The sequence below is a fragment of the Desmodus rotundus genome, chromosome 12, assembly GCF_022682495.2.
Source record: "Desmodus rotundus isolate HL8 chromosome 12, HLdesRot8A.1, whole genome shotgun sequence".
NCBI classification, from domain to species: Eukaryota; Metazoa; Chordata; class Mammalia; order Chiroptera; family Phyllostomidae; genus Desmodus; species Desmodus rotundus.
This window is the reverse complement of record NC_071398.1, coordinates 89,969,371-89,989,823: the sequence shown is the minus strand read 5'-3', so window position 1 is coordinate 89,989,823 and position 20,453 is coordinate 89,969,371. Positions and strand designations below refer to the sequence as shown.

The 20,453-nt window shown below is 41.5% G+C and overlaps 1 protein-coding gene across 9 annotated transcripts in view; it reads left to right on the top strand.

Annotated features, from left to right (window-relative positions):
• The window catches only part of SMG7 (SMG7 nonsense mediated mRNA decay factor), a 65,957-nt gene that overhangs the window by 16,884 nt on the left and 28,620 nt on the right, over positions 1–20,453 (top strand). For 5 of the 9 annotated variants that reach the window (XM_024552782.4, XM_045188950.3, XM_024552798.4 and 2 more), the window contains exons 2-4: positions 13,600–13,631; positions 15,901–16,018; positions 17,509–17,641. In XM_024552782.4, the coding sequence (XP_024408550.1) occupies positions 13,600–13,631; positions 15,901–16,018; positions 17,509–17,641 (283 nt within the window). Of the gene's footprint in view, positions 1–6,146; positions 6,166–13,599; positions 13,632–15,900; positions 16,019–17,508; positions 17,642–20,453 lie in introns of those variants that run through there. The other 4 variants (XM_053914595.1, XM_053914593.1, XM_053914594.1 and 1 more) reach the window with 1 other exon arrangement.

Sequence of the window (20,453 nt, the reverse complement as noted above, 5' to 3'; positions counted from 1 at the left end):
CCATCTTTTTGAGAAATGCTAGTAGACTAAGTAGGTTTGAGGGTGGGAGTGCAAGGGGAGACTCTCAGTGAGGTTCTTGGTTGTGAAGACAGGGACCACTTGTCTCGTGGAAGCATGGGAGGGCTGGGGACCCAGGCTCAGCAGCTGTTTTCGTTTTTAGTTGCAGAGTTCTATAAACTTGGTGGCTTAAAACAATACCAAGTTACTATCTTACAGTTCTGGAGGTCAAGTTGGAAATGGGGTCCACTAGGCTAAAATCGAGGTGTCATTCCTTCTGGAGGTTCTGGGGGAGGATCCATTTCTGTAACTTTTCTAGCTTTTGAGGCTGCCTGCATTCCTTGACTCATGGCCCTATTCCACCTTCAAAACCAGTGATCACATCACTCTACCCTTGGCTTCCTTCATCACATCTCTGAATCTACCTCTTCCCTCTTTTCCTTATGAAGATCCCTGTGATTGCTGTGGGCACACTGAGCTAATCCAGGGTAATCTCTTTCCAGAATCCTTAATATAACCACATCTGACATAAAGCAGTCCCCTTTGCAATCTAATGCAACATATTCACAACCTCTGGGGAATAGGATGTGTGTGCATCCTTGGGAGGCCATTGTTCTGCCTCCTACAACTGCTGCATGGCCTGGACCATACAACCATCAAGTTCAGCCTGTGAAGACACTGCTGTGCAGGACCTTGATCCTATTCATAACTTGTATCCCTGATTTACCCCTGACACCACTCACGAGGGACTGGCCACTGACACTGGAAATCGGATGTAGTTGTTGCCGCTATCCGGGATGGATTTGCCACTGTTCCCTCTTTCTCTCGCTAGATGCCATTTACAGGTGCGGTTGGTATGTTGATTGATAGTTTGATTCATGTGTCCGTACCCTAGCTGCAAGGGAACCTGGTAAATCTATAGTGGAAAGTAGATTCTGCCTTGTAAGTTGGGGGTTTTCATAAAATTAGGGAGGGAAATTCAGATTCTGGGCTTTAAAGAATGCCAACCAGCAAAAGCATAGAAACACAGTCGATCATCACTGGTGTGAGGATTCCGTTCACCTGGTAGACTCTGTGCGGGAGGCACGCAGACAAGAGAGATCCTGTCTGCTGCTCTCGGTGCCGGCCAGAGCAGGAGAGAAAACCCATGTTCGTGTGCTAGAGCTTTCACATAAACCACAGCTCAGGTTTGAATATGCGAATTGTCGAAAACAGGTCTGTTACACATCATGGAATAATGAATAGAAATAGTTTCGGCTCTGGAATTCTGATATAGCTGGGTTTGAACCCCAGTCCTAGCACTTACAACCTTTGTGATTTTGGGCAAGTTTCCTAGAATCTCTGAGCCTTTGTTTATTTATAAAATTGGAAAAATAGTAGTTATCTTGGGTTGCTATGGAAACTAAACTGGGAATGGTTTATGTAATCCAACTGTCACTTAGTAGGCCCCCAATAGTTATTAGTTGTCTTTCTTTCTCTGTATAGCACGTTAAATGTTACTCTTTCATTTAAGGCCCACCCCACCCCCATTGACCATGTACAATATTTAAACAAGCCCCTATGACACTCACGAGACTCTTATCCTTTTGTATTTTTCTCCATTGAATCTTCACGTGTTGTCATTGTTCCCATTCCATCCCATAAAAATCGTGTTATGAGTTCCATCTTAAAAACTCTTTGACGGTGACATCTCCCTCCAGCTACTGCTCTTTCCTGGATAAAGATGTCTGAATTCAGTTTGTCTCCTCTGTTTTACAGTGAAGTCGGTCATGGAGCTTACTTATTCCCTCACTTCTCCATCAGAATTGTTAACAAGATCCTCGGTGACTTCCACATCACTGAGTCCAATACTCAGTACTCAGGCCTTATTTGACTCGATGCATCAGCAGCATTTATGATTCTGCCCTCTTTGTTGAAGCTCTTTCTTCATTTGGCTTCCAGGACACCTCGCCTCTGGCCGTTAGTTTTTGGTCTGTTTACTGTTCTCTTATCATCTCTAGCCTGTATATGCTGATAAGTCCCAAATGAGTATCTAGTTTAGACCTTTCCTTTCAACCCCATGCTGTTTAACTGCCAGTTGCATTCACCTGGATGTATGGTAATTATCTCAAACTCAGCATTGTTGTACAAAAATAACAGTGTTTGCTTAGATAACACCATGTGCCAATCCCTGGTGTCCCAAGATGGACTTGTCCCCGTACCTACTTGTATCACCTTCCTCTTGTTGGTAAAGGGCAAATCCACTACTCCAGCTTCTTAGGCTGAAAACTGTGAGTCATTTTTGACTCTCTCTCTTCTCCACCCCCTTCTTTTTCTTCTTCTTCTTCTTTTTTTTTTTCCCATTCAAACACTGTTGTCGGAGTCTGATCACATTTTAAAATCTCCATTGCTGCCTACTGGTCAAAGCCAGTCATTTGGCAACAGAGCAGCCAGCTGGAACCTGTTAAAATCTAGATTAGATCATGTCAGCCCTTTGCTCAAAATCTCCAAAGGTTGCCCATCTCTCAGACCATCTAAGGCAAGTTGGATGACTTAGTCATCCAGTGGCTCAGCCCCACCTGAATGGTCCACGACAGCCTCACTCAGATGCCTCTAGACCCTCAACTGTCTGGACGGCTGTGATAGATGGGAAAACCGGGTCTCCTCTTTCCAAGTGGTCTGTCATCCTTGGCTTCATAACGTGGTGATTGTATTACATCAGAGCAAGTCAAAATGTCCCAAGTGCTTGTCACGCCTTAGTTTGTTTCCCATTTGCTGAAGTCCAGTTGGCCAAATTAAGTCACATGGCCAATCCCAGGTTAAATGTTAAAGTGAGTTCTCAAGGGTGCATGCAGATGGCAGGGTGTGCGTGATTCATTGGGCCTTAATATTGTATATAACAGCTTTCTGTAGGCCCTGTGATGTGTGTAAGGTGTAACTTGTTAAATTACTTGGTTATAATACAGCACCCCTGGAAAATAATAGGAAAATAATTTAAAAAGGAACCTGACTAGATAAAACTGATGTCTGGAAATATGGGCTAAATAATGGTTCTTTGGTGGAAAAATCAGACTTGACTTTTATGTGGTATCTTTTATTTTTAAATTCCGGAGACCACCAAGAAGTAGAGAATATTACAGTACTGTAATAATTTACAGATCATTTTATTTCGTTAAATTGGGCAGTTACCTTAAATATTGTTGCTAGCTGTTTGAGTTGATTAACTTGTCCATCTCTCATGTTATCCCCCTACTCCATACTGGGAACTTGTACTTTATTTTTTCCAAGCCTACATTCACATGGTGTTTTACGTTATATAAAAGACAGCTTGCTGGCTTTTTTGGTTGTTTTTCCAATCTGACTTCTGTTCCCTGTTACCTATGAAAGGATATATATAGTCAAACCCTTGTTATCTTCAAATCAACTATCTTGTCATGTTGTTCAATGTCAGTCATTTTTCTCTCATTCTTACCATTTCCAATAAGTCTGGTCAGTTAGTACTTATATTATTGTAGGTAAGTATGTGCAAGCATTGGTGACTTCCTTATGTCTTCATGGGTAGTCTTCCCTTGACCTTAGCCAAAAGGCCAAGAAGCAGTCTTCGTGGGCAATCTTACCTGACCATTTATATATCAAAATGCTAGTTTTATTAAAAATTACTTCCCTTTTATTTTCCCTCTCTATTACCTGTAAGGCATTTAGTTATTTATTTTTGGAAGATACAGGAGTTGTTGCAAAGAATGCATTAAAAAAACAGTATTGGGTCCAGTAGAGTTGAAAGCCATTATTCTGGCATACCTCATGTAATATAACAATTGGGTTGAAGGGAAATAGCCTTCTAGTTCTTAGTGGCTTAATCTAAATTTCTTATTTCACTCACTTGGGTTGTTTGACTTACCCATGATCTGTTTTGAGGTTTCAGATTTTGTGTATCTGTAGAATTATATAGTATATTATATGTATACTATGTAGATCCCAGTATGAAGAAAACAAAATCTGATTAAGAGAGCCAAGTAGATGATCGTGGGCTTTGCTTATTGACTGTATAGAATTGTAGATTTTCTGAACTTAAAAGGAGGTATGGCCCTGGCTGGTGTGGCTCCGTGGATTGAGCACTGCCTGCGAACCAGAAGGCTGCTGGTTCAGTTCCCTGTCAGGACACGTGCCTGGGTTGTGGGCCAGGTCCCCCGTTGGAGGAGAGCAAGAGACAATCACTCAATGTTTCTCTCACATCAGTGTTTCTCTCCCACTCTTCCTCCCTCCCTTCTCCTCTCTCTCTGAAAATCATAAATAAAATATTTTTTTTAAAAAGGAAGTATGTTATTCCTAGTTATCAGATGAAAAATCTTTCGAACTGTTTTCCTGGAAGACTTTGAAACTTGAGAAACTTGAATTTTTAGGGTCTTAGCCTTTTGAGAGACTGGTTAGTCCAAGTTAACATGAGCTTATCTGAGCAACTTGAAGTCTGGCAGGTGCTGGTAGGCACTGGATATACACGGTTGAGTGGCACAGTCTGTGGGAGGAAATGTGTAAACACGTAACTTCATTATAGTGCTTACTGTAGTAGAAGTGGGCGTTAAGATGCCCTGGGAGTGCTGGGCTAAGCCAGGGCCCTCTTACAAGAGTTACTGAGTCTTGAAATAGGAGAGGAGCGGGTAAACCCGATATGGAGAGAAGAGGACAGGCATTTCAGGTTGAGTGAAAGAGTTTGAATAATATACTGAGGGGAAGAATAGCAAGGAACTAAAAGTAATTTTGTTTTACTGGGTTGTAAAGTGGGGAGCTGTGGGACCTTACATACTCTGCTAGGGAGCTTGGGTTTTAATCATGGGTTATTTCCTATCAGGCTTTCTCTCGAGTACAACTGAAGCCACAGGTAGTTGAATACATGCTTTGAAAGTAAGGAGATAAAGTCCACATAGATCTCTGGCATGCTCTCTTAAGACTGGTGTTTATTGTTTAAAAAGTATGAATAACTTTGTCTTTTTTTCTAGAATTATTAGTGTGTTCTTAGCTTCAATTTCCTAATGCATTGAATGAGGATAATAATAGCATTTACTTTTTAGGATCATTGGGAGTGATAATAACTATGCTGATGATAATAATGACAATGACAATAATAGCTAACTTTTTTTGTGGGTTTTCTTACCAAGGGGTGGTTTTAAGTGCTTTATTTTTCTTACCTTATTTACTCCTCAAAACATCTCAATGAGGTAGGTACTTTTATTATCTCCTTCTAACAAAACTGGGGCATAGAGAAGTGATTTTCCTAGGGTTACACACCTAGTAAGTTGTGGAGCTTGGTTTGAGTATAAGACACTTCACTCTGTTATATTCCCATTCTATGTATAGAACATGTAACATAGAATCTGCCACATCATAATTGCAAATGTAAACAATTATCAGTAGCCACTGTTAATTACTTAACTTACTATGTCTAAATCTTTGAGTTAAATTGACGTCCCTAGGAAGTTGTGCTGTATATTTTTCCTGTGGCTTGACTGACTTCTGGCATGCCACCGAATGCAGACAGCGTGACACCCACGTCCGTGGTTCTAACCACGACCTTCTTCTGCAAATCTGCTGTTATCAGCTGATCTTAGGATGGAAGCATTAGTCACACCTATACTTGCTTTACATTTTTTAAAGCAATTGAGCATGTGGTTTAATTGCTTTACATGTTTTTCCTTCGGTAAGCAGCCCAGCTGGGACCGGCCACCTGCTCCTGTGGCCTGCAGGGCACTCTCACCTTGGTGCTGCAGGAGCCCTGCTGGGTAACGTGTAGCTGTTGTGTAGAGACCACGCTGCTCTCAGAGGGAGAGAGGGAGATTGGGGTCACGTTGGTATTTAAAACTAGAATGCTGGGAATACACAGAGCAGAAGTTTGAAGTGTGTTTTCTAAGAAACTAAATGCAGAAAGGAAAAAAGCTTTGATATGCTTCCCTTGCCTTTGACCTGAAACCATTTCACATAAAAGGAAAATCGTTTTCGTCATGGAGTTCTCTGTTGTTGTGGGTTAACTTGCATTTTCCTGCTCTCCCCTGTCTAGAGTGTCTTAAAGCCATTCTCCCTTAGGAGAAATTGGAAGTTCTTGCAGATAGTCATTGTGGGAGAAAGCGTTTCGTTTAAGTCCCAGATGCGGACAGGAAATGTGGAATCGGAAGAGCGTCTGAAATCAAGTAACATTAGGTAGGATAAAAAACACAAGGGTTTCTACGTGCTCATGTTCCTTTCAGAGATGTATGTTGCAGTATTCATACTCTACGAAGACTAATAGGAGAATCAGAGACTTTCTGAACCATTGGATACTAACTTCCATGGGAGTGGGGAGTGCTGAAGATTTTGTTTTACACTTACGTGACTTCGTAAGAACTTGGGCGTGTGTTTACTTTCTCATGAGCATTTGTATCTTACACTCCAAGGAAGATTTTTAAACACTAAATTAAATTTAAGAAATTTTTTATGTATGTGTGAGTATATATAAGCCTAGGGACATGTGATTCATCTTGTAGATTATCCTTCAGAATGAAAATTCCTGTATTTTAGGTTACATATATAGCAGTTCTTTTGAGTGCAGGGAGCATCAGCTCTTGGTTCTGTTGGTCAGCATGGACACAGGCGTCCTAGCGTGCTAGAGAAGCCCTGTGTGACCACACGATGGGTCAGTAACTCTCGTCACAGCACTTTGTATCCGTGACAGTGACAGAATGTGTGACAGCGCTTGGTCTCAGAGATGTGGCCTGTGAGTGAGAAGTGATATTTGCCCCTGGAAGCGGTACAGCTAGGACAGTGGTCCACCCCGCACTACTCCCACATTCCCCTAGCGCCTGTCTAACTTAGCTCACTGGCATTCACCCTGCCTCCTTTTCAGAGCCGGGCTCGCCTCCTGCCTCATTCTGGACGTGCTCCTGTCCTTCCTCTCTTCCAGAACCGTGCTCTCTCAGATTTGTTCTCACTTTCTTACATCTTCAACCTCCGCCTTTCTCCTGGCCTGTTTTCTTCATTCTAAACATGCTCAAGCCTCTCCCATTGAGGAAAAGGAACTTTGTTTGACTCCTGACCCCTGCTGGTTCTCTTCGCTGCCCAGAGTCTGAAGAGTTGACCTAAACTTCTCCCTCTCATTTGTTCTTCGGCCCCCTACAGTTTGACGTCCTTTCTGGCAAGGCTCTTGTTGACCCTGTTTCACTGCATCCAGCACGCTTTCCAGTTCGTACTGTACTTTTCCACTGCTTTTAATCTTGTTAACTATTCTTTTCATCCTCTTGGTTTCCACTGCCAGTCTTCTCTACCCTCATATACATGTTTGACAGTTTCTTCTCGGTGTTATTCCTGGGCTCTTTCTTTCATCCGCCCCTTAACAATGAAGGTGGGGAGCTAGCTGCCCCCTCAGCCTTCTGGGGCTGTTGGATTTACTGTCATGGGTTTACCCACCATCAGTGTGCTGATCACTCCAGCACTGTACCCCTAGTCTTGACGTGTCCTCTGTACTTGACACTGGTCTCCCAGCGCCTGCTTACACAGCTTCACCTCATGTACCCAGCTGTCCAAGTTAACAGTCTGGGAATGATTTTAGACTGTTTCTTCTGCGTTATCTTTTCTTGTGCCGATTTTGCTTCCCAGTATTTTTTGGTTCTAGGTTTTTCCACTCATCTGTATTATCACTTCCTCACTTCCATTCTTGTCCTTTTAAAATCCATCTTCAGTATATCTTATAACTTTTTTAAAGATTTTATTTATTTATATTTAGAGAGAGAGGAAGGGAGGGAGAAAGAGAGGGAGAAAAACATCAATGTGTGGTTGCTTCTCACGTGGCCCCCACTGGGGACCTGGCCTGCAACCCAGGCATGTGCCCTGACTAGGAATTGAACCAGCAACCCTTTGTGGCCCGCGCTCAGTCCACTGAGCTACACCAGCCAGAGCTATCTTATAATTTTTAATGATGCAATTCTGATAGTGCCATGCACCTGCCTAAAACTTAGCACTGGTTTGCTGCTAGTTAAAAGACACAATCTGAGCTCCTTGACGTCATGCAAGGCCTTACAGTCTGCCGCCTGCCTTGACTCTGTAGCTGGTTTCCCATGGCTCCTATCTTGTGTTTGATACTCTAGTCTCTCTCTTTCCCTTGCTTCCTTTTGCTTTTATTGTTGTGCTATTTTCTCTGCCTGAAAGAATAACTCTTTCTTGTCCTTTGGGATTTCCAGACCAGAGTAGGCTTTTAATTAAACTAGGCACACGTTTTTAAATAATACAGATTATAGAGTGCATGTTGTACTATAGAGCAGGGGAGTATGAAGAGATTAGAAAGTCCATGACAAACTGTAAGCGCCACGGAGGGAAAGCAACTTGGTATTTTTATTATCTCACTGAGAAGGGCTGTGTTAGGGGCAGCGTCGTCTCTAGCTGTTCTTCTGTGAGATTCGGCAGTAGAGCAGCAACACGATTTATTTCTTTTCTGATTAGTTCTATGAGATATGATGCCTTAGAGATCCATAGGTTGTGTGTGTTGTGCACCTGAGTGCATAACGTACACCACACAGTGTTTGGCCTGTTATTTAGTGCAAACAGTTATCATTAGGTTATTACACTTATATATAACTGATGGATACCGTTATCTCCAATACTCCTTAGTACTCTACGGAAATAAGTAAATAAACTAACTTGAAGTAAAACCTGTCGTGGCTTTTATTTAAATTAAAAAAAATATTCTCACCTTGCCAAAACAAAAGACTAGTTCTCCTCTCCCTAGCAGCTGAGTGTAGGGAGGTTGGCTTATCGTCCTGGGTCCTGCTCAGAGGAGAAGAGGGAAGTGGGAGTTCAGGTGGAGGACTCTTCCGTTGTGTCTGCTCACTTAGCAATATCTTCTGTTTTTAAACTGTGAACCTTAATGTGTCTTAACGATGCGTTCTTGTTGTTTTGTAGTTGTTAACTTGCATTGTTACATAAGTGCTTTTTAGAATCAAGATATGTTAAAGAAGATAATCATTAATTTTAGTTCTTTTTTCTGTAGTGACATTATTTAAAAAATGGTCACAGTGTTACCTATTGAAAGCCCCAGTGCTGTGAGCTGTTACTAGCAAGCATTCTAGGGTTTTTTTTTTTTTTTTTAAATGATCTTGTCTGAGAGAGGGACTGATATAATGGTTAGGAGTTTGCGTTTGGAACCGAACTGATTGAGTTGAGATGCCACCTCTATCACACACGAACTTGATGACCTTCAATGAGAGTTACTCATCTGAGCAAACATAGCGTAGCTTTCCAGTTGTGAGACAGACACTTGGAAGTTGCCCACGACAGCCGTCTCTCCTTGCGTTTCTTTAGCTGTAAAATGGGGCAGTAATAGTTCAGTGTGGATTAAGTGATTACTTCATGTACAGCCCTTAGCGCAGTGTCTGGTGATAGTAAGGGCTGTATAGTGCTAGCTGTTTTAGTACCTACCTGTTACATTAGAGTGAAAATGTAAGTTTTCACTTTATGAAAGCTGGTGGACCACGTATCTGTTGCTTTGATTCCCTGTGCATTACGCACTGTAAAAAAGAAAGCATAGTAGTGTGGGTGTGGGGAGCAGACTCTCCTCTAATGACGTAGCAGTTCTTACTTTACCCCATTTTCTCACCTGTCTGAGTGGCCATTTTTGGTATACGGGACAGAGGAGGAGTTAGTGGGTAATAGTACGTAAACCTAACGATGCTTTAAACAGTTTGCAGATTGACTTCATCAAAAATACGACATGGCCTGGAAGTGCTAACTTTTCAAGTACATGCGGCTATTCTTTAACAGTTCTCTTTGTGGGAAGATTATGATATTAACTAATAAAAATAGATTTATTTACTCTGAGGGAACTATTATTGATGATTCTTCATATGGGAAAACTGTGGTTTGGGAAGTTACAGATATTTTACTTCTCTTTCTTTTTTGGTTTTTAAGTCAAGTACTCCCTAGAGCAGGAAACATTTTCTGCAAAGGGCAAGGTAGTGAATGTTTCAGGCTTGGTGGGCCATGTGGTCTTCGTTTAACTACTCAGTTCTGCCCTTGTAGCAGAGAGCAGCCGTGGACAGTATGTGAATGAATGGGCACAACCGTGTTCCAGTAAAATTTCTTTACAAAACACAGATTCAGGATGAAGGAGGGAATTTCACCCAGAGCTGACCATTGCACTGGGATATGGATTTTACTTGTAGCCTTTCTGGTAAAAACTAGATATTTATTTCCTAATATGAGCAGCTCGTTTCATTTAGGATCGTTGACTTGAGTGTTAGTATTTAGTTGATGGCACAAAACTGAACCTAGATAAGACGGTGTCAGCTTTTTATGTTACAGAATTTTTTTTACTCTAATTTGGAAGAAATAGAAGTACCGTATTTTGCCGCGTATAACGCGCAGTTTTTGCCCAATTTTTGAGGGAAAAATAAGGCGCATGGGTAGTTCTAAAAACTTGGGTGTACGTTGTGCACGGGAGCGCATTATACACAGCGAAGTATGGTAACTTGGACTTCGGTGTCAGAAGGAACTGGATTTGCACTTAATTGTGCCTGCTTGCTTCGTGACTACAGACAGTTATTTTACATTTCAGAGCTTCAGTTTCCTTGTTTATAGAATGGGAATTAATAGTAGCTGTCTCCCAGGGTTGTTGTATTTTCCATTTAGCTTTCTTTTTTCATCATTTCAATTTAGCAAGATTATTTGAGTCATTAACATATGTGTCTTTCAGAACCTAGTAAAGAACTCTGCACAGAAATGGGCACCTTTACCCTTGTCAACTGAGGAATCAAAACCCTGTAATTTCAGAGTGCTTTCATATTTATGTCATAGAGTGTTACAGCATTTTTGTACTTTCGTTAGCGCTTGAATTTTTACTTTTACAGTTTTTCTTGGACAGATTTAGTATATAAAAGTAGAGTGTAAAATTTTGATCTCTATTTGTCACTGGAAGCCTGGTCCAGAATCTGTTAGAATTACAGTTCTCTTTTTACTGACAGCCTGTAAGAGAAGCAGATTATTTGTAAATGGTACTAGTTATGTGTGCTCAATATAACCTTCCTTTGACTGGAAGTTGTGAGCGTGCTGAAACGATACTGTTCATCTTCACAAGCAAATCTTATCTGGAATGAGAAAACACCCTTTAGGCACATGCCCTAAGAGTAAAATGTCTTGTATACGTATGAGCTTTTAGCTAGCATACGGAAACATAGTAAAATACATCATCCTCTTACGGGGCAAAATGAAAGGTTATTGAACCCAGCAAAGATGCACGATTAGCACTGGCTTTTTTGTATAAAGTTCATGAATTAGTATTCTCGTAGGATTTTAGCGGGGAGGAGGGGAGGCCGTTCTGACAGCGATAGGCTAGGGTATGTAGTATTCTTTGTTAAGTTGTATGACCTTACGTTTTGGGGCATGAGCCAACAACCTGGTGAAAAAAATTTTTAATGGCAGAAGTTTAACACTCAGAGCAAACAGTGAAGCTGGGCTATGTGGATAATGGTATGTGATGTGATGTTTTAGGACTCAGCGTAGCCGTTTATTTAGTATTGTGCAATTATACCGATAGTTCCCATATGGTTTGTGGTTAACTCCATAGCACTCTATTGTGATTCCTTTGTTTAAAAACTTAATTTTAAAAGACAAATATCTTTTTAAAGGCTAAGAAAATGAAAAGGTTTATGTTACATTTTGATGAAACTAAAATTCACAATTGATATAAGTACTTAATTATGTAAAACAACATTTACAGTAAAAACTTTAGAATCTCTAAATATTCTCTAACTTTTATGTCAAATTTTGTTTTTCAAATGGAAATCTCTTGAGTTTATATACTTAATTTCTTTCCTTTCTTCACTTAAGTATTTATTGATGGCCCACTGTGTGCTAGGCAGCTGTGCTTAGTAGGCATAGGGGTTGTGATGGTGAGCATTCTTAAAATTGGATACACAGCATGGAGAAACAAATACCAGTGCCTGAGAGCCTAAAGCAGGAGTGTCATCTGTGTAGGGTTCAAGTAAGGCTTTCCGAGGAAGTTCTGTCTCTGGCTGAGGCCGAGAGTGAGTAGTGATAGACCAGACAAGGGAGGAGGGGTACTCTGCCAGAGGGACTCCTCCTTGCCAAGGGCCCTGAGAGTGTGAGGGGAGCAGAGCACATGGGAGAAACGCCAAGCCCAGTGGCTGGGGCGCAGAGAGAAAGGGCAAGAAGGGAATAATGGTAGAAGTAGAGTGTGGAGACTCTCATTAGAGTGTGGAGAAAGTTGTAGGGCACTTTAATGAAGAAAATTTTTTAAAAGATTTTATTTACTTATTTTTAGAGAGGGGAAGGGAGGGAAGAACAGAGGGAGAGGAACATCCGTCAATCAGTTGCACCTCCCGCACGCCCCCAGCCAGCTACCTGGCCCGCAACCCAGGCCTGTGCTGTGACTTGGGTCTAACCTTTGGCTTCGTGGGACAACGCCCAGCCCACTGAGCCACACCTGTCCGGGCAAGGTTTCGTTTTTTTAACCTGAGAGCAGTGGGAAGTTATTGAAGTGTTTAAATGGGTGAGTGGCAAGATCAGATGTGCGTTTGTAAAAGACCCCACTGCTAGCAGTGGGGAGAACCGAGTGAAGTGGAGGCCAGTTTACTGCCCTTGCCGCGCAGGCAGGGGCAGTTGTAACCGGGCGAAGGGGGGCAGAGCAGCAGGGGCAGGGAGACCGGCAGGGTACACTCAGTGGGTCAGATTGTCTGGAGCTGATAGATTACCGAGGTTTGGACACCGTTGTCGTGGGCGACTTCCAGGTATGTGTCTCTCACAACTGGAAAGCTGTGCTACGTTTGCTCAGGCAGAGACCACTGGACGGAGAACCAGGGGTGGGGGTGGAGATAGGTCATGGGGTCAGTTTGGGACCTCTCAAATCCAGGCAATTCTTGAAGAATTTGGGAGAGAGAGAAGCAGCAGTAGCTTAGAGGAGAATATGGGAAGAAGTTTCTAAAATCTGAGAGAGACTAATTGTACATGCTTAAATTCTGAAGAGAAGGAAATATTCAGTAGAAAGAAGTTTTAAAAATTTTGAAAGAGGGGTGGGGGTAACCTTAGGAAAGGCCAGAAAGAGCATACTTGAGTGCAGTTAGTGCTAACAAATAAGAAGCGCAGTCCAGCAGTGCTCCGACGGGGGAGAACGAGCAGGGTTCTGCTAGTGGAGTACTCAGCAACGGGCGCCGTTTTTCCTGCGGGGCAGGGGTATCCTTTGCCGAATGGGGTTGAGGCTGAGAAAGGGGACAGAACCCAGCAGCTTGAGGAGAATGGAGGTTTGAAATACAGTGGCTAGGGAACTGAGAAACGTAGGGTTTCGTGGCTGTGAGGGAAAATTTTTATTTATGACTGTCATTTAATGTTATCTTAAATATATCAGATTTGGAGGCAAACAGCAAGAAAGTGAACTTTACTTAGTAGAAGAGTTTATGATGACCTGTAAACTTCTAAGTCACGGCATCAGTTTGCCAAGACCTAGTGCCACCCTGCGTGAGAAAGCAGGAACAGTATTTGGCGTGCCACAGAGAGGGCTGCTGCGCGGGCCTGCTGCACCGGGTGCTCTCGGGCAGTGTTGCTTGTGTTGGGCACACCTAACTGACGCTCTCTCTGTCCTTTCTCCCTTTTCAGGCAGGCAGAAGTCCTGAAGGCTGACATGACAGGTACTGGCTGCTCGGTGGTTTTCCACAACTTCGTACCGTTACGTTAAGAGAAGGGTATCTTTCCTCTGTTACTTATAGCACTGTCCCAGTTGCCAAAGGGATAATAACTTACTATTTCCTCTTACAATTTGCTTTAACTATTTATTCTATATTTGTATTTTTATGTAGATGACCCATCAGGAATTTTATATAAGTTGTATTACCTGGGATTGAATATTGCCTAATTTAATGACATAATCATTTAATTTTTTTGAACTATTTATCAATTATCTCAGACATATAGAAGAAATTCACAAATACCCTCTGGTGTTAGGTTTTATCTTCTTTTTTTTATAGAAGAATCCAAATTTGAATAATAAGTAAACCTTCAGAAAAAAATATTTGCAGGAAAACTGCTGAAAATTTTTGAAGTTGAATGACCTACCTTACCACAGTCTTTCTTTTTTGGGGGGTCCCTTATCTTTCGTGTTTTGGACAATAGCCGAGGTATTTTTGAAAGAATAACTGGACTGAGTCACTAAATGGAGCAGATGATTTTAACCCCCCAGTTAGGAATATATGTCAGTAACTCTAGTGATGAGTACGCTCTCTGTAATCACCTGTGCTGTCCAAAAATGTAAGTGATATGTGATAATGGAGCTCAGTCTGGTTTTGAGGAATTTAGTTGTGCAGTGAAATTCACAAAGAAGAGTCAAATATTGTGATAACCAGCATATCTGCAAACATTTACAGTCAAGAGGAAATGAGCTGTTGATGTTTTGTTCTCAACTTCTATACTTGTAGGCCAGTGTTCTTTCTCTAAGAATTTGGGTAATCTCATTGTCATCTTGTTGAAGGAGAAATGCGCACCCCACCCCCAAAGCTCAAAAACAGTTAATAGGCTTACTTAGTATAGCAACTCAGTTCTTCCCATTATTAACATAATTGTCATCATTTTCCATACTAGGGATGTCAGTGTCAGCTCCGAGCCACTGTTATTATGCACTTGTATTGGCATGATAAGCATAAACTTAAGTATTAAACGCCTTTAATGCGTATGCTAAGGGTTTGACTCTTATAGGGGACATTTGACTGCCTAGAAACGTTAACTAAGATATTAAGTGTACTCATTTAAATAATAGTCTTTCTGATAGATCAGATTTAATGATCCCTTACCCTCCTTTCCCTGCCATCAAGAATTGAAGCAGAGTTGAATAAATGTATAAAATTTATTTCATCATCAGAAACTCAAGAAGCTGATGATTAGACCCCTCCCACCCCTTTTTTTAGTAGCCAGCAAACTCTTGTGAGGATTAACTCAGTCATCCAGAAGATTCTTTTTGCAGAGTAGGATTATGGTGGCTGTAGATACAGCAGACCTGAAGAAGAGCGAATATTATGTCATCGCACAGCAGCAAGATGCTAAATGCAACCAGACAGCCTGACCAAGCAGATGGAAGTATATACTGAAAAGTCAGTTATTAAGGCCTTCTATTGAGGCAGCTCGCTGTCTGTTACTGCACTCACAAGCCTGCTTACCAGAAAGGCTAATGTGCCTGTAGGACTCTGGCAGACGGTGTGGCCTCAGTTCAGTATTATGCATAGTGATAGCCTGACTTCCTGATTGCATCTCGCACCCAGCTTCCCATTTGGTCCCTTGAGCAGTTTAATCACTGTCTGCTACCAGCCCTCATTTACATTAAATACCAAGTATGGATTGCTCACAAAAGTGTCTTGGCAGGCAGTCCGCCAGTCATGAAAATAACGCTCAATGTCCTGGCCTTTTCCGATTGACAGACATATACCGAGTAGGAGTAACAGCAGAAAGCCCGAACAGCTGCTGGATTAGGAGCTCACATGAGGATTCTGTAAGGATAACTGGGAAAATGGTTCAAAATCAAAAGAAAAAAAGCTGCTTTGGTCAGAGAGGTCTGGCCGTGGGAGTTAACAGACCACGCTGGCAGTCCATCATTTCAGAGGGTGACTGGTGTGAGGCATGTGGCTTCCTAGGATATGAGTACTTAGAAATCCCAACCTAGAGGAAAGGGTAGACCATTTTTTTTAGCCTTTTTTATTTCATGGTATTATTTTAAAGCTAAAAGACAAATGCAGCAGCACACAGATTTAGTCTTAGCCGAAAGGTGTGGAAGCCACTTGAAATGCAGCTCAGCAGTGTGTAGTATGTCCTTACAGCAGGTTTTGCTCTGGGGAGTGGAGAGGGAAGGAGTCCTTGCTGTGCTATAATGGTCTTACTGCTGTATCGCTCTTCTGTTTCTGTTCCGTTACTCAGATTCCAAGCTGGGTCCAGCTGAGGTCTGGACGTCCAGGCAGGCTCTGCAGGACCTGTACCAGAAAATGCTAGTTACTGACTTGGAGTACGCTTTAGACAAGAAAGTAGAACAGGACCTGTAAGTACCATCACTTGGGATGTCCCTGTTAAGATCAAGAATCTCAACAAGACTTTAGGACAGAAAAAAAAATTTGGTTGTTTCTTTTCAACCTCTCTCGGAGTAAGCGTCTTCAGTGAAAATTAAAAAAAAAAAAGAAATTATAATACTTTTTTTTTTTTCTTGAACCAAATCTTTGATCATTGGTATTACTTTTACATACAGTCTTAGGGGCAAGAGAAATGTTCAGAGTTGACTCTTGTCTTAAGGGCCTATCATAAAATAAATAGGTACGTCCTTTTTAATAAGACTAAAGAAGAATAAAGAAGGATTTTGTATATTTAGGTTACTCCAATCATTCTTTCTGTGAGGGGTGAAATGGGAGATGACCAGATTCCCAAGTGAGTGAATAAATGTCTTTTGTGGAAGGCCTTGCCTTTAAATTGAAACCATGAAACAAAGATAATTAGCCTGATGAAAAATTAAAAATCAGTTAAGAACATACTATTTAGTACTGCCCATTACCCCAAGTTGTAGTGAAGATTCATGTTCCCTATCTTCCACACTTTTCTTAGATTACCGTGTATTATTGGATCTAGTTAGTAATAGTGCTTACTCACAACCACTCAAAATCCACACTCATGATTTTAGAGTGAAGGATAAGGGGTCATCAGAAATTCTGAGACGGTGATTGACCTCATGACTGTTAAAAACCCAAGTGCTCTAGAGCCTTAAACGCTGACTTTGATAAAGAATCAGGTATTTTCCAGGTGGGTCGTAAACCCTTTATCTTTGTTTGCTTCCTTTAATCAAGCAGGAATACCCTCCCTTCATCCTAGTTCCGCTTTTCCACCTGTGATACCCAGTTAGGAGGTGGCTGTTTTTGCCATACCTGAATTTAAAATGATTCTCTAGACAACTTGATCAGTGAAAGGCATTTTATGACAGGATTTTGGTATGTTAAATAGCTAAAATTGAAATGTCGGAAAATGAGCTTACTTTTAAGCTCTAAAGAAACAGAGAAATGAACTATTAAATAGAAATAGAACTGTAGAAAATAGATTTTTAGGGAAATAAGGGATATAGCTTAATACAAAACTTCCCCCCTATACATGTCACTTGTTAGGCTATACCCAATTATATTTTGGCACAATGTATGCAGATTTGTTAATAGCTTATTTTTACTTTGGTCTTACCACTGTAGTTCTGAGTTTGTACTGGGATTTTTAAATAGGCTCTAACTTGAGTAGCTCTAAAAGATTACTAGCTGAAGCCACAATCTGATTATTCAGACATTTGGTAAGTGTTTACTAAGATCAGTTGGATTCTACTGCCTGTCTAGTCTTGTTCAAAGGGGAGCCTAAAGTTATTTAAATTAGTGAATAACTTTAATGCAGGTTTACTATCTAGTGTGTTATAATTATAACAAACAGTTCTTTCTTGTTCTCAGGGGGACCAGTGTCTGCCCAGTGAGTCACTGCTATACAAATAGAATTACATTTTGTTTTCAGCTGGAATCATGCCTTTAAGAATCAGATCACAACACTACAAGGCCAGGCAAAGAATCGAGCAAACCCGAATCGGAGTGAAGTTCAGGCAAACCTTTCTCTGTTCCTAGAGGCAGCTAGTGGCTTCTACACTCAGGTGAGTTCTACACTGTATACCAGCTTTCCTAGAATTAGCAGTGAATGTTCTCTGTGTGCACATCTTATTGCTTGGACACACACTTTGTGTAACCACTATGCGGGCCATCCAGGAGTTGATCACCTGCGTCTCAAATGAATAAAAATATTCCAAATTGTTTACCATAAGCCCTTTAAACAAAGACTGTATTCTTAAACAGGCTGATGTTTCAGCTTCGTGGTTGGAGGTATAACTGTGTGAACAGAAAAAGGGCGATGGAAGCAGCGCCTTAGCGGAGCAGCGGGAGTGGTCAGCTACAGGCGGTGTCAGGGCAGGTGTGGACCTAGACACTTAGAGTGGGTGTGGTTATTGTGAAAGTAGCCGCTGTGGCTGTGCCGTGCGAGGTAAGGGCTTGTCAAAGTCTGTGTTAGCGAGGGGTTTTCACAGGTCTAAGTGTGCAGTAGGGCTCAGAGCTTCAGATGCTGTTAAACTACCTGAGAAACGGAGGAGCTTTTCTTCAGTTTCACTAAGTTATTACTCATTTTCCTTAGAGACTTCCCTCATCCTTAGTTACATTCTGATGTAACTTCTAAATCCAGGGAAGGTAAAAGAACGAATACATCTTTCTGAACAATGAATTTTCTTTATTGTAAGCAGAAAACTTGATTTTATCCATTTATAATTTCATTAATAAAATATCTGTATGTAAATGTTCATTTTAAAACGACAAGATAAAGCTTGAGGATGTAGCTCTGAACGCACTCTTGGCGTTCACAGAGTTCTCACAGCGTTGCTGCGTGACCGACCGTGTGCCATCTGGCCCTGTGTTCTCAGTAATCTCAGCTCAGTGCGATGTTAGTGAAAGGGGTGTCTGCCCACCCCCCGCCCGTCCCTGTCCCCGCTGCCGCATCACTACTTTCTGCTCTGCTCAAGTCCTGATTCCTGTCCCAACATCTTGGACAGATTCTGTACATTGTGGTTGCTTTTAGGTTTTCCAAACAGTCCAGTTTTAAAACTCCAGTCCCATTTCCGATCAGATTTTCTTTCCTGATTCGTTAGAAACTGGAACTGTGAACATAACCGAAGAAGGGAGCAGTCAGCACTCGGGGCAACTGGACTTGGTGGAGGGAGCGAGCGGGAAGGCCCCACCTTCCGCAGCACGTTTTTATGAAAGCTGTTACACCCATTGTTTTGTTATCCTGAAAAGCGTTCTTAACTTTCTTTATGACGTGACATGTAACGCATTGCCAGGTATTTCATTGGATATTGATAAATCAAATCAAATTTGCAAGGAAGTAAAATAAGAATCATCATTTTTATGGAAGGAGCATATTTACAAAAACATTTTATAAGTAGGTGAACAATAAAGTTCAAATGTCTCGAAATACTGTTTGATAAGGGAAAATAGGTGGGTAATCTAATTTTGAAATTTATTTTTGAAATTTTTACAAGCATTAATTTTTTTCACCTTCATGTCTTTGGCAATGGTGGAACAGTTACAATAGTCATACACTTGTAGAATGAGTGTCAGTAAACTTTTTTGCACATGTCAGCATTAATGGGACTTTTTAATTGCATCTTTACGTTGTCTTGGTTTGATAACTGAACAGCTAACGATGTTGCCAACAGTAACATTCCATTTATTTTTCCGGATTACATGCAGTGCAGGTTAGCCACCAGACTGAGGAAGTGGACCAAGTGCAGGTCATCGTCCAACTTTGTAGTCTACCATGAGTTTTGAAATTTAAGGGGTTTTTTTTTTAGATTTTCTTTATTTATTTTTAGAGAGGGGAAGGGAGGGAGAAAAACATTGGCCTGCAACCCAGGCATGCGCACTGACTGGGAATTGAATCTGCGACCTTTGGGTTTGCAGGCCGGCTCTCGGTCCACTGAGCCACACCAGCCAGGCCTGAAATCTAATTTTTTTGTTAAAGGATACTTGGCATACAATATTGTATTAATTTCAGGTGTGAAGCATAGTGATTTAGCAGCCTAAGAAGTGATCACCTTAAATCTAGCAACCTTCCCTCAGTGTATAGTTATTACAGTATTACTGACTATGTTCCCTATGCCGTACATCTCCATGATTTATTTAATAACTGAAAATCTGTATCTCTTACACCCCCTCCACCTTTTTTGCCCCTTTCACCCCTTGAATTTCAATCTTAGGCATAGTTGCAGGCCACTGGAGCGCAGTCAAAAGAGTGACGTGAGAAGATTTGCATTTTTGAAGATCCCCCTAAATGTGTGGAGAAAGAGTTAGCAGGGGTCAGGAATGGAAGCTGGTTAGGGTGTCGCTGTAGTAGTGGAAAGAAGTTGATGTACTTGCTGGGGAATTGGATTAGACATGTGGAAGAGTCAAAGATGACTTGAGTTGTCAGAGTGAACAGCTAGTTGACAGGTTGTACTGTTTACTTAGATGGGGAACACTTACGAGAAAGCAGTTCAGTCCATGTTAAATCTGAGGAGATACCTACCTGACACCTAAGTGGAGATGTCAGATAGGTAATTGGATAAACAGGCTTGGATCCCAGTGGTAGGCCGGAGTAAATTTTATGAGTACAATAAAGATCCCTGATTTAGACAGACATTGGTGTTTAGTATTTAAAGTCCTGGACTAGGTGGGAACAGACTTAACACAAAAAGAGCCACCATTTCAGTAGGAGAAAATCAGAGAGTGGTGCCTTGGAAACGAAGAACAAAGCCTTTCAGTGAGGAGAGGGCGTGATCAGCCCTGTTGCGTGCTGCTAAGAAGTGAAGCGAGAGAGTTCAAAGTGACCAATTAGATTCAGCAACATGGAAGTCATTGGTGAAATGAACAATACCGTATTTC